The 13,532-nt window shown below is 41.9% G+C and overlaps 2 protein-coding genes across 2 annotated transcripts; both read right to left on the reverse strand.

The window, feature by feature from the left end:
* Window positions 1-166: 166 nt before the first annotated feature.
* Window positions 167-5,479, reverse strand: ggcta (gamma-glutamylcyclotransferase a). Its single transcript, XM_060043455.1, has 4 exons — window positions 5,258-5,479; window positions 3,707-3,852; window positions 444-576; window positions 167-341 (listed from the first exon to the last, which is right to left on the reverse strand). Exons 1-4 carry the CDS (start codon window positions 5,366-5,368, stop codon window positions 210-212), a joined length of 522 nt encoding a protein of 173 aa, XP_059899438.1. The 5' UTR covers window positions 5,369-5,479; the 3' UTR covers window positions 167-209.
* Window positions 5,480-6,562: 1,083 nt separating this feature from the next.
* snrpd1 (small nuclear ribonucleoprotein D1 polypeptide) lies at window positions 6,563-13,107 on the reverse strand. Its single transcript, XM_060044372.1, has 4 exons — window positions 12,951-13,107; window positions 12,333-12,409; window positions 12,016-12,207; window positions 6,563-6,806 (listed from the first exon to the last, which is right to left on the reverse strand). The coding sequence occupies exons 1-4, from the start codon at window positions 12,962-12,964 to the stop codon at window positions 6,730-6,732; spliced, it is 360 nt and encodes a 119-aa protein (XP_059900355.1). The 5' UTR covers window positions 12,965-13,107; the 3' UTR covers window positions 6,563-6,729.
* Window positions 13,108-13,532: the final 425 nt, after the last annotated feature.

A 13,532-nucleotide genomic window follows, 5' to 3' on the forward strand; every position in this document is an offset into this window, starting at 1 on the left:
GGTTCTGTGATGTAATAAAAAGATTTGCATTAAAGCACAAAGGCTTCTTTTATTGTGACGGTATTTTTGTAACCTGTGCATGTGGGATCATTTGTTTTGCAAGCAGTCCCTCAGTAGACATGTCATGGAATATAATGAAGACCATGTATTCAAGATAAATAGGCAGTTTCCTTTTCCATGTATTTATTTAAGACCTAATTTGTAAACATTCAATTTGAAACTGTGCTTAAAGAGATTTGGTCAAGGACAGAGGGTCCACTGTAATTGTTGGTTTCAACTGCTTCAATCTTCTTAAGGTACCCCACAGGAAGACTGTGCTGCTTGGCCCCCATACACACCACCTAAAAGAAGCATAAAGTACATGTGTTAAAGACAAACTCAATAAAACATGACAAAAAATTGATTCTTAAAATTCTCTGCGCCCCCCGAACAGATAGTGTCACCTGTTTATACTGCGGTGCTGGAGGACAGACGTGGAATTCTGTCATCTGATAGGTCCTACAGCACACGTCACCCTCATCTGTTTCCACATTCACCTCCATAGGAGAATAGATCCCGCGGTCCACCCCTTCTTGGCTAAAGACACACATGGAATGTTCAAAGGCTGTCTTTACTTAGTGTTCAAAAGAAAATAGATATTTCAAACATTTTGTAGGGCCTTTGTATAGCAACAGGCTACCCATTTTTTGAAGCCATGACCACTCCTTTAGTTGGAAACGGACATAACCATAGGATGTTAATAGGCCTATGTCACGGAACAATTGAAGACCGGAAGAAGCTCGCGGAGTAGGGTAACTGCTCTTCCGCTTAGCTTAGCTAAGCTGTTTACCATGGCGGAGGCAGATCGATACCTGTGGACCAAGTCTCTCTCCAACCTACCTAAATTGTCCTACGACGACGTCCTAAGGATCGTAAATCAGCACTCACGTGTCGAAACATCTAAACTACGCAAAGGATATAAGTTATTCTTGGAGAAGTACATTTTTAATTACAGAAGTGTTTCAAATCTGTTGACACTGTAGCTTGACTGTGACAGATAGCACTAAGTGTAATACATGTCAGTTAAAACGTATCCTTTTTAATTAATCGCAAAATATTATTTACACTGGTAGGAATACATATTTAGTTTGAGTGTCTCTGAAGCTTTGCCTGACGAACCCCAAGATGTTAGGTATAGGTAGGTAGGCACTGCCAGTGCCTACCGTACATGTAAGTGTCGATAGTATGTCATAGTGGCATAGTGGCTGGGTGGCTGTCATAGGCTACCAATGCCCATACATTTTGCTGTATGGTGTGTTAATCTTTCCCTCTCTTACTGCAGTGTCTGATTTAGTTAATTTGGAAGTAGCAGTTCGGGCGAACTGCTAATGTTCCCAGAAGAAAAACGATGAGCCTCACACCCTGCAGGTTACAGTGCTAGGAAGTCAGGCCTGAGTCTGAAATCAAACTCTATCTCGCTTTTCATACTATTTTGTGAATCAATGGGACTGTTACTTAGGCCTACCTTTCTGACCACTTTAATTAGATTTACATTTTGTGATTCAAACAACAGGCCCACCTCGTAATATGTAGCATAATGGAGCATGGTTTCAGACCTTCACAGATTCAGTTGCATGTTCAGTCTGTGTGTTTTTATTATTATTGTTTCTCGTTGCTGTTCCAAAATGCTCTCTCTTTCTCCAGATCTGCTGTTGCAGATGATAATGTTTTGTTTCATGTCTGCTGTTGCAGATTGTCATGTTTTGTTTTATATCTGCTCTTCCAGACACATGACTACCACTTCACAGGGGAGCAAAGCGTGCCAACACCTCTGTCGTGCACCAGTGTTCTGCAGTCGTGGACCAAGGACACAGGTTTATGTGTATACCTCAGGCCTAGCCAAACATCCTGTATAGTCTACTCAATAATAGTATTTGAAGTTCTTGTATATAGACAGACGCGACTAACACTGACTTAAGTGTTGCTACACTGACAATATGATTTATGTGCTGACATATTTTTTCTTTTTGCTCCAGGGGATTCGCTCCAGGGGATTCGCCCGGAACCCACTGACCAACTTGTGGTCAGGAAACCCAAGGTTTGGGTTAGGTCTTTTATTTTAACACGTACATGGACACATACCTCCTGAATGCCAAGTAAATATGGCCGAGGGACACACACACACCCCATTTCATTTATTTATTTCTGTTAAATGTATATATGTAAATATTTTAATCAAAGAATTGGAAACAAACATTCCTGAACATTCGTTTAAGGTAACACACTCTGAGCACCTTTTAAAGCAAGCCTGAAGACTTTTATGTTTGCATTAGCTTTCTGCTACATCTTAAATACATTGCACTTTCTAAAAAGCTTTTTGAACTTTGCCTTTATTTTTTATTTTAATACTAAAATGCCTTTAACTTTCTATTTTACTCATTTCTTTGCATATGTTTTCTTATACTTATCTATTTTATTGTATGACAATGTTTATATGTGAAGCACTTTGAGTCTGCCTTGTGTATGAAAAGTGCTACATTAATAAAGTTGCCTTGCCTAACACACACAGAACATTTAATTTCTTTCTGTTAAATGTAAATATGTATATATGTAAATTTATATTAAAAAAAAAAAATTGGAAACGAACATTAAATAAACATTTGAAAAGGACGGACGGACACAAACACACACACACCATTTTGATTTCTTTCTGCTAAATGTAAACAAAGAACATTAATAAACGTTTGAAAATAGTCATGTGACGTCATGTGTGTTTTAATGTGTAACACTGGGACATCACCCTTCACGTCTAAAGGACCTTGATAGTTAGACATCAAGCAACAATTTACCCACAGCTGATTGACAGAGCCTGAAAGAGTCAGAGGAATGGTCGTGTCCCAGATATGATATTCTTTGACCCTTCTGATGGCCCTCTCCACCAAAGTCGGGCGATACTCTTTTTCGGTGTCCTCACTGGTGAACCTGGCGCCTCTTTTAAATGGCGGCATTATGAGGGTGGCCCCAACTTCAGAAAGCATCTTGTCGATAACAAAGCCTTTGTCAGCCATGCATGCATCTCCTGGCTGAAGTAGACTCAGGATTCCTGACTGCTGTGTGATTTCTCTGTCTGATATGGAACCAGTGTACAGCTTAGAAATGAAGGTGATAACTCCACATGGAGCAATGCCGATCAGACCTTTGAAGGTGTTGGTATTCTTGTGGTGGGAGAATGTTTCAGACTGGAGGGTGAGTGATGAGGGTGCCTCACACCTGATTTCTGTGCAGTCTAGAATCACTTGCACGTTAGGACAGTAATGGGCAAAAAATAATCTCAACCAAGATTTATTTTGTCCTTCGGGAAAGCGTGGAAGCTGAGGTATGGCTGTATACGTCCTGATGTAGAGCAACACGGTACACTACAAGAACAACTGCGAACGGGGGCTGCCATTGTTGTTGCTGCTAGATGCGACCGGAAGTTGGATTACCCTACTACGCGTTCCGGAAGCAGGAAGTGTGACATAGGCCTATAGGGTTACAAAGATGCGTGGGGAAGCAAGATACCCAAAAAAAAAAAAAATTGGGATCGCAAGAGTTTTCTGACCTGAAATGGGTTCACCAGCAGATCACAGGTCTAAAATAATTTAAAGTCACTGGAATAGTACTGGATTATGTGAACACTATTAAAAGACGAATAAACATTCTGGTCAGGTGTGTGAATGTGTCTCACCTGTCCAGGCTGGGCCTGTCCTCGTCGCTCATAGACCACACCACTCCCCACACTTCTTCGCCGGGACAGAATGAAATGTGGGCCACTCCACCATGCCATTGGTTAGTAACATGTTCTGCACACAGACCAAACCTCATCACATAGTCCTGCAAGAAGAAGTGCCGTGTAATAAAAATTTTGAACATATGCAATAGTACAACCTTTGCATAAGTCAGTATGTTGTTTTGGTGAGGCTTGCCGTTTCTCGTTTCAGTCAAAACGATTTGACCATTTTCTGAGCCAATTTATGGTAATGATGTTCACTACCACTTGATTTCAACCACCTATATTTTGAAAAACAACTAGTGTGGACAATCACAAAGCGTTAATGTGGGAATGGGATGTTTTCCTTTGAAATGCCTACTGATTATTCCAGAGATAATCTTTTTTCTTCTTAAATAAGTCCTTACTATAGCCTGCTTTGAATTGAAGTGAAATAGTTCAGTAGTCACAATTCCATAGTCCTAGTGCAGGGGTCGGCAACCCTAGGCACACGTGCCACCGCTGGCACGTGGCATAATCATTGGCACACTTAAAAAAAAAAATATTTTTTTTTATTTTATTATTATTTAAAAAAAATTCACCGCCCAATACGGCAGCATAATTATACAGATTTTCTTTGCACTTTATTCTGTTTTGGGCATTTCCTCCCAGTGCAAATATGACTAAATTAGTTACTGAAAGCAGTATTCTGAAATGGGATTAATTGAGAAGAAAATATTGTCTAATGCTTCCTCATACTATTTACTTTACTATTTGCAAATAGTATCTGTGGATACTAATTGTAATTGTAGGGATTAGCAATTATTATTATTACAGATTGTTAACTTGTTTAACTCTGATTGCAGATAGAGTTGTGAGCAACATTTCCCATAGGGGGGGTTCTATGACTCTGTCAAAATTAATCGATCAACCCCGCCGCCCCGATCCGTGGGCTGCGAATAATCATGTAGTGATGTTCGGATCTTTTTCGCACTCGTATCTTACAACACGCCCCCAGCCCTTCGCTGTTTCATTGATCGGACAGCGCCATGGACGGATGCGTAATGCATTAACTTGAGAGGATACATTTTCTGATTTAATTTGTCAATTATCTTAGAGTTTTGAGATAAGTTTTAATGGCAAAAAAAAATTGCTCAGTTTTTCTGAATTAACGAGAAAACTAAAAAATCCATTTCACCTCCCGGCCTCCGTAGTCCCTCTAATGATATGAGCAATGCGCAGAACCAAGAACGAAGTAAACATGGACTGTTTGTTAAAGCGGACATTCGTGTATTGATGTTAATACTGGTTATTCAGTACATTTAGCATGAGCCCAGTATGCCATTTCTACCCAGAATACGATACCATACACTTCAATTCAGCTTGTAGTCGGCTTTTGTTCCGTTACTTGTCATATTTCAATTATTTCCTTTAACTGATTTGGCTGTACAGTACAGGCAGTCCAAAGCATCTAGATGACCCCATTAGTTATTGTAAACGAGCTACAGTTCAATGAAGCAGTTATTTTACCTTCAGTCGACCAGTGCATCGAAACGTGGCGGAAGGATTGGCCATTTGCAATCTCTCCTTCAATAAATTGCTTCCGAATGCAAAATACATGAATCTCCCGGTGCCAGACATCTTTCGTATACTGCTGTCCCACCGCGCATCAAGTTCTGCGCAAAGGTCACACACAAGCTGCTGTCCTCAGAAATGTTCCCGAGTTAGGCTTTTATTTTGAAAAAGTTGCGATACCACAAAAAGGCTGTTTAGAGTAGAGTACCGCAGTTCCTCCGCTGGGGGAGAAATAGAGTGCACTACGTGCTTGTGAAAGGCGGCAGCCTACTACATAACCAGACTGGGCGGAGTTTTCTCCGTCACCATCAGCCAGTGGTACTGTCACACTAAATTTGTACCGGCTGCCAGTACCATCTCAATACATCAGTCTGTGATAACACGCACGTCTTTATCCAAGTTACATTTGTACCTAATCATCTCCTGTGAGGATTTAAATATCTCACTCAGGGGCCCCAAAATATGTTACCTGGAAGACTGTTTTACTGATGGCTGTTCTCAGCTGAACGCACCAACGTGGTCCGTCAGCCGTTTGGATGGTTCCTTTGGCTCAGACCTTTTCTAGCCACCCCACAAACCGAATATGGGGTTAAGTGGTCAGGATGATCTCAAGGAAGGGATATGGTGCTCCATGCGTTCCACATGTCGCTTTCAGCAACAACTGTGGTGCATGATTAAAACAAAACGTAATCTGAGGATTTGGTAGGGCTCCAGTTAATATCTTTGGGATTGAGTTCCCATAAGGTTGTTCCGGATTAAATTAATTAATTGGCACACGTGGAAATGACACTGTACACCACAGATGTTGAATCAGCAGTCATCCGTTGGACTTTGTGGCTAAAGTCAGTTTTCCCCTCCTACATATTTTGATTGGTTGAGTAGTTATATCCTATTGCTCGGGGTATGTGGACCAGCACATGTACTTTACATTAACTATGAGAAATTGTATTTCCATTCTTATAATACCAAGTCAAAGTCCGTAACAATCCAATACCAATGATAAAAATATATCCATTCAATTACAGTAACGATTTTTAGTCTGAACAAATGTTTCTTCATCACCAGGTAGTTTGTCATCGATGACGGTTGGTAGGTAAACCGTTACCCATGAAACACCATATTCTTTAACTTCATGGTACCGATTTTCATAACTTTTAGTGAAATCTCATACAGCCAAGGCCAATGTAATGACTATAGGCCAAAAACGAAAACTATAGAATGACCAACTGCATAAATAAATCATAAAATAAATCCAAGATAAACGTTTCTGCGTTCAAGGAGAACATTTTAATATACAAAATAGGAAAAACCAAAAGAAAAAAATAATAATCACATGGAATTCACACATTCCTTGCATTAAAAAAAGAACAAAAGAAAATCCTGTACAAACAGTGAGGCGACGGCAAAGAACTGCATCGCTGTGGTGTTCATCTCCTGGGTCCCCCGCGACCCCGGCCCCTGCCTCTGCCACGCCCACGACCTCTGCCTCGGCCCCGACCAGCCACTGGGATAAACAGAGGATGAAAGGGTTAGGAAGCAGGAACACACAGATGCTGACCACACTACAAGTCCAATAGGCGGTTCCTGATTAACAGGAGCTCCCTGGTTCAATCTAATAACGCACAAAGAAACATGGTTAACCCTGCAGCAAATGCTTATGAAACGCATAATAGTATCCCACGGTGACGCAATTCAGAGGCCTTCCAAATAAATACGTTTTCCCTTTTAAAAAGGTTTTAATTCTAAATTGTTCTTGTTACAAAAGCAATGCGTTTTAAAAGTTCTCAAATTATTAATGACAAATTTCCTTTGGAGTGCAGGTGAGTTGGCACCCGGGCTAAACAAGGTGAAACAAGTTTCACTCATTCTTTAATTTAATTAATCTGATGTGTTGGGCTGAATCAGCCAACTAGGGCTGCATGACAGTATGAATGATCAGATCTGTATATTGTTCTTGATTGTAGTACATACGAAATGGGCAAACTTCATACTGACGAAGGAGGGTTAGAACTCAGACATCTAGCGCTGAGCCCGAAGATTTGCTCATTAGGCAAGTATTCAAATCGCATCTCAAATGTACTCGTTTTGTTATTTTAATTACAAATCAAAAAATGCTTTACGGTTTTAGGCCTATTTCGGAACAGCAGATTGTAAAGGTTGCAACTCTGGAAAATCTCGGGGATGACACAAAAACAATCATACTGTCTTAGAAACAATTAACTTAGAAACAATTAACTATCTGAGAAAGCCTCACGTCTTCTCTGAGTTGAGCCAACAAGGTAGCCCAGCCCAGCATATGGCAGTGCTACGTTCTATTGTAGTTTAGCTTTTTAAATATAACACTAGTAATAAAAAAAAAGATGATAAGTTGATACAAAATAAATAGATTCTGCAGCAGTAATGTCTGCCAACTCCAATTCATACGTTTGTAAGTACAACAAGCATTATTAATTGCAGAGTATATGAATAAGTGTTTTTTTTCTACCTATAAAGCAAGGGGCCCTTGTGTATAGTGTATGCATGTATGAATGTCTCCCTTTGCATTTGTATGGCTGGAGATTTGTATGGCTGGTCGAACTTCTGTCGACCTATGCCCACTGATTCAGCATTTAATATGAACAAACTTTGACTCAAAACCAACACCCAGTGAGCTCTGTGCACAGACCCCAGCATGTCAGACTAAGTGGGCAACAGGCGTACACAAGCCGTGGTTCATATTCATCTCACTCGGTCACTGTTCTTAGTGAACGAGTAAATATTACTGTTACATTACAACCAAATCTTTCCTTATTTCACTGGATTGGAAAGAGCGATGGATAGCCTAGACAGGTAGCCTGACGATGTCATACTCATAATTCTAGTCAGAATATGAGTCTGAGACCGAACCATTGGGCTGTGATTATAGGGCGGAACCAGGAAGGAAAATGCCTCTTCGCTCAATTGGATAGACCTAAAACCAATCAGAGCAACGTAGTATGTGACGTATGTTGTGCGACGCACAGCTATTCTCAAACTAACTCAACTGAGCGCATCTTTTCCATCTACAAACGCCTTGATTGCGTTTCTCTGTTCCTCTTTCAGAATTAAGGCGCTGTCGAGGTCTTCTAAAACAGACTCAATGGCAGAATCTACCCTTCTTAGGCCCCGTCCACACGAAGCCGAAACGGGCGAAACCGTTACGGTTTCGATCTATCCGGTTTCGAAGTATCTCCGTAAAGACGAAGCCAAGCGAAACCGGATAGATCTGTAGAAACGCTGTAGTAAACATTCCAGGCCCATAAGGGTCGCTGCTTCTGGTACACAAATCCAGAAGAAGAAGAGGCGAGCATGCGCATAAAGGCTGCCCCCCGAACCACTAACAACACAAACAAACAGCTCTTCTACGATGGCGAACTAGATTCTCAATAAATAATGGCTTAGCAACCCAACAAGGGACATGATATGCTGCAGAACGATTACAAGCTTGTAGTCCGCCATCATCTTTTTTATTATGATTTCTGAGACTCCGCGGGCTTAAGAGCCATTGGCTAGGAGGTCGAGGGGTGGGGCGATGACGTCATGGTTTGCGGTTTCAGTCGGTTTCAGGCGTCCACACGAAACCAAAACGAAACCGGATAGATTTGAAACCACCTCCGAGGGTGGTTTCAGAAGTTTGCGGTTTCGGTCAGCGGATTCGCCGGCTTCGTGTGGACGGAAGGCCGAACCGTACAAGACCTTTGCGGTTTCGCCATGAAATCGGCTTCGTGTGGACGGGGCCTCAGCTCTCCAGCGGCAGCCATGTTTGTTGAACACGAATTCGAACCGAGCGCTCTTTGGTGACGTGGTTGATTACGTAAATGTGTATCATCTGTCCATCAACGTATAAAGCCCGCCCTTACAATTTGATTGGTCAGATCACTTTTTCGAGGCCTTGAATACCTCCCAACTAGCTCAATTCCAGACTGAATCTCCCAGACACAAAAATTTTTGTGGGCGGAGTTCAGGCTGGTATCCAGGCTACTAGACAGGAACACTCATGGCAAATTAAAATTGGGTCCATTTATTGAAAGCTTTTGCAGCCAAATGAGGAACAGACTCAAGTATTACTAGAGAATGCAGCCAAATCATCTCAGGGGTATTGCCCAGAACCCCAGAAAATGCAGAATGTCACGTTATAACCTGTTAGTATTGAAATGCTATATTAACGCCAATATCTTATTGACCACAAGTTTAGAATATCTTAAGCCTTCAGAGCCTCACAAATCCATATTATACAACACAACAGGATTTAAAAAGTAACTTGTATTTGACTGAGCAATTAGTTTATTTTTACCATCATTCCATTCAAAATGTCTCCATGTTTGAAAATCTGATAGAGTCCCAACAATTTCCAAGACTGTTTCACCTCTCAGAGCGCTGGTTTATTCTGAATAATCAACAAGTACCAGCTCATAGAGAAATTTACATTATATGCCTCATATCATCATCGACATTAGAGGAACAGGCACAGGGCATTAAAGTCTCAACTATTTAAATGAGCTGGACGGTTATGTCCAATAATTGTTTCCAAATGTAATCTACGGTAGGGGTGTACGGTATAAACGGTATAGAAAGTACACCCACCAATTTGCGCTACGGTATGGATTTTGACGTTACCGTGACACCGGTGTGTCGTAGGCAGTGTTGTGTGTAACGCGTTACAGTTAGTAACGCGTTAATACAGTTACGCAACTACTTTTTCACGTAAAAATTAAATTTACGTGTAACTACTGTAAATATGTTAACAAAGCGTAGTTCCTTTTTCAATTCGGCGCAACGTTACTTTTACCGGGGACAGGTTTGACACCAATACTGCATTCTCAGGCAGTATGCTCCCTTCACAAGCTCTCATCTCATTCCACACCGTATGAGACATACGCTGGTAGCATGAAGCTGTCTCTGCATCTCAGACATCGCTTCCACAGGCATTTTTCAAAGCCAGTCCAAAAAAAAGCCAGCAGCAGAACGAGATAACAAACGCTGTCATTGTTTACCTGTTACTTTAACTTATAAGGACACGGTTCCCTTTCAAAATGTCGATGGAAAGGGCTATAAAGAGATGGTCTAAACAATCGTCAGCAGGGTGGAGCAAGTGGAGAAGGAATTCTATTCTATTAAAAATTAGTGTTTCTCAGAGCTGGAAGTAACTTGAGAAAAGTTTTTCCTATGCAGTTTTGCTGCCTAAACAGTATTCTACCCCTTCAGAAGCATTTATATCGAAATTAGATGATACAATTAACATACCGTGCAGGGTTTTTTCTAAACAAGGGAACAGGGGCGCTGCGCCCCGATACTCCCGGCGTGCGCCATCCTACCGAAATGCCGACTGAACCTGTCAGACTTGGATCTGTACTTACATGCTGCTGTACAACATACACTATTTCTCAAAACGATCTTTTCTCCGCGAAAATATCCCAACACCACCACCTGACAATGTGTCTGATCCTCAAATAACTTATAATTACTCCAAAAATATTCCGATCCGAATTGGAGTTTCCCAGACCGAGTCGACATGCTAACGTTAAAGTTATTAGCAGCTAGCTAGCTAGCTACTATGTATTTGAATGGGTTTTTGGTCTAGGCGCTAAGATGCTAAGCAAGTATACAAGACCATTCCAGTTCTCTCTGCACAAAGCTACGGGTTCCCTGTTACCAGGGAACCCGTAGCAGGGAACTAAATGGCAGCTGCACGGCCGAATTAGCCCAATAAAAGTGTAGTAACCCAGAGAACCAGCTACAACATAGTTTTCATCCAAACGAGCCGTCTTTAGCGAACGGTGAATTGCATTGGCTTCTACGAGCAGTCGGCTTTCAGCCGCGAGCTTAGGGACCGTCTGCAAAGTGCAAAACTGAATTGCATTGGCTTCTACGAGCAGTCGGCTTTCAGCCGCGAGCTTAGGGACCGTCTGCAAAGTGCAAAACGACAACAATAGTAACATTTCTATAGCGTCGCCATTATTGACTCTAGAGCCCCAGAACTTGTTCCATAGATAGAGGCATGGCACAGGAGGTCTACCATGACTAACGCTACCCTGAACCACCTCCTCAGGATCAGTATTGAGGGGCTTGCAATTGATCAATTTGATTTTGACAAGGCAGTGAGCCGTTGGGGCAGTCTCAGGAACAGACGGCTGCTGTTGTGATTTGTCCTACTTAATAAAAGTTTAGCCAATATTTTTGAAATTTGTCGTGTTTATTTACAGGGTAAAGTTGTACAAGTCTACCAAAAGTTGATAGTATTTTAGTTTTTCAGGATGACCACAAGAGCTAGAATTTCTCTCTAAGATAGCCTCAGAATGTACCATTTAATCATTATTTTTTCAAAGGCTTCGCGCCGTGGAAGGGGGAGACCCCCCTTCCACACCATCGCCCGCCTCGTGCGCGTTGCTCCCTCGGCTTTGCGCAGGGGTCTGCTCCCTGCTACTTTTTTTTTCTAGAAAAAACCCTGCCGTGATATGATGCCGTTACCGTATATGCCTCAAATTATACCGCGATATAGATTTTCGTCCATACCGTACAGCCCTAACATACGGTCAGAAACTGTTACTCAAGCACAAATGTTGTTTAGTTCTCTACGTGCAACTCAAACCATTTCTTGATTGAAGGGGTCTTGAGAGTTGTGCTGGTTTGCTGATGAATCAATAAGAAAGAGGAGGGGAACCAGAGCACCGGTGAGCTCTTCAGACATGGCTCACCTGCTTCTCTCTTCTTGGACTTGACCTTAGGCTCGATGTCCACCAGCAGGGTGTCCAGCGGCAGGCTGTCGGGCAGGATGAAGTACCGGATGTTATTGCCGCGGATACTCAGAGACTCCAGCTGTGTGGGCTCCCGGTTCTTCAGAGTCATCTTCACTGCCTTCAGGTGAGTGTTCATGCTCACATCGACACCTGATGGGCAGAACACAAGCGATCAGGGAAGGCTCTGAGCTGAATACCAACCATTAGGCATGAGTTGTATTGCATAGGTGAACCCGGAAGTGAATGGTCTGCTCCATCCAATGGGAGGTACTCACCTGTGATGGTGCCGTGGACCTGGGTTCCATTCTTCAGTTCAATGGTGACCGTCTCATGGCTGAGCTTCATCAAAAACCTGTTCATTGCAATAAGGGTTGATCAGACCATTTGTTCACTATGCTGCTCTTGGAATCTGTGAGATTGTTATGCATTGTTCACTATGTGTCGTTAGCATTAAGCTAAACATAGATCATAGTAGGCTAGGAGCATTACTAAGTAACGTTTTTTCGTTTAGATTAAATACGGTCTGAGGGAATGAGAACCGGCAAAGGGTCCCTTCTATAATCAATTATTTATATCTTGATGCACTTCGAAGCTAGCACCAGCGTTTTACTCGGCGAGAAAAACAACGAAAATGCCCTCATAAAATACCGTGGAGATACACATTTAACGAAATCGGTCGATTCCATTCTTTAACTGGATCCATCCTGAACCACAATGTGTTAATTAATGAAGTTAGGAACACATTAGAGCCCTGGTCGGACTCCATTCATCCGAAGCTTCCCGCCTCAGGACTCTGCTCCTTTTAGAATCCAATGCCATCCTAAAGGATCGGTCACTAACATCAACCGCAAATTACATGAATCGATACAGGTTCACAAATAAGCATCGCTTACCGGACAAGTTTCATGACGGTGATGGATTCTGGAAACAAATCCTCCACCTAGTATTAAAAATTACAGCGCTCAAGAAGGCCGCCGTTGTGTAGTATGAAATACGTTCCGTCGCAGGGGTCTGTCGTCATCAGTAGGGCGACACAATGCAGGAGAATAAATAGTGGACATCGCCGCCTAGTGGGACAACGGTGAAGTCCCAGTCCTACCTAGAACCCAGTCCCACCTAGACACAACAGAGATCCAAAGGGCCTTTATGGTTCACGCTAACTCAGTAGATCATCTAGAATCAAGGGTTAAAATGTATTTGTTTAGGCAGTAGACAGTAAAAGTCAGTTATGGAATTAAATCATTCAATTATTTTGATCTCTTTTATTGAGAGTAATCTTTGCACTGAAACTTTCTTTAACAGTAGGCCTACTGGGCACAGATCAAATATTGGCTCTGGTCTTCTTGATTGATTGGGAATGTAGGTACAATCTGTGGAAGTTCAATCAACACTGGTGTGTACAGTCATTGGTAGAGCATGGATGAGGAAGGATTCCTTGACAATACTAAAATTGAGATAAGATTATTCAAATCAAT

The sequence above is a fragment of the Gadus macrocephalus genome, chromosome 22, assembly GCF_031168955.1.
Source record: "Gadus macrocephalus chromosome 22, ASM3116895v1".
Classification (NCBI taxonomy): Eukaryota; Metazoa; Chordata; class Actinopteri; order Gadiformes; family Gadidae; genus Gadus; species Gadus macrocephalus.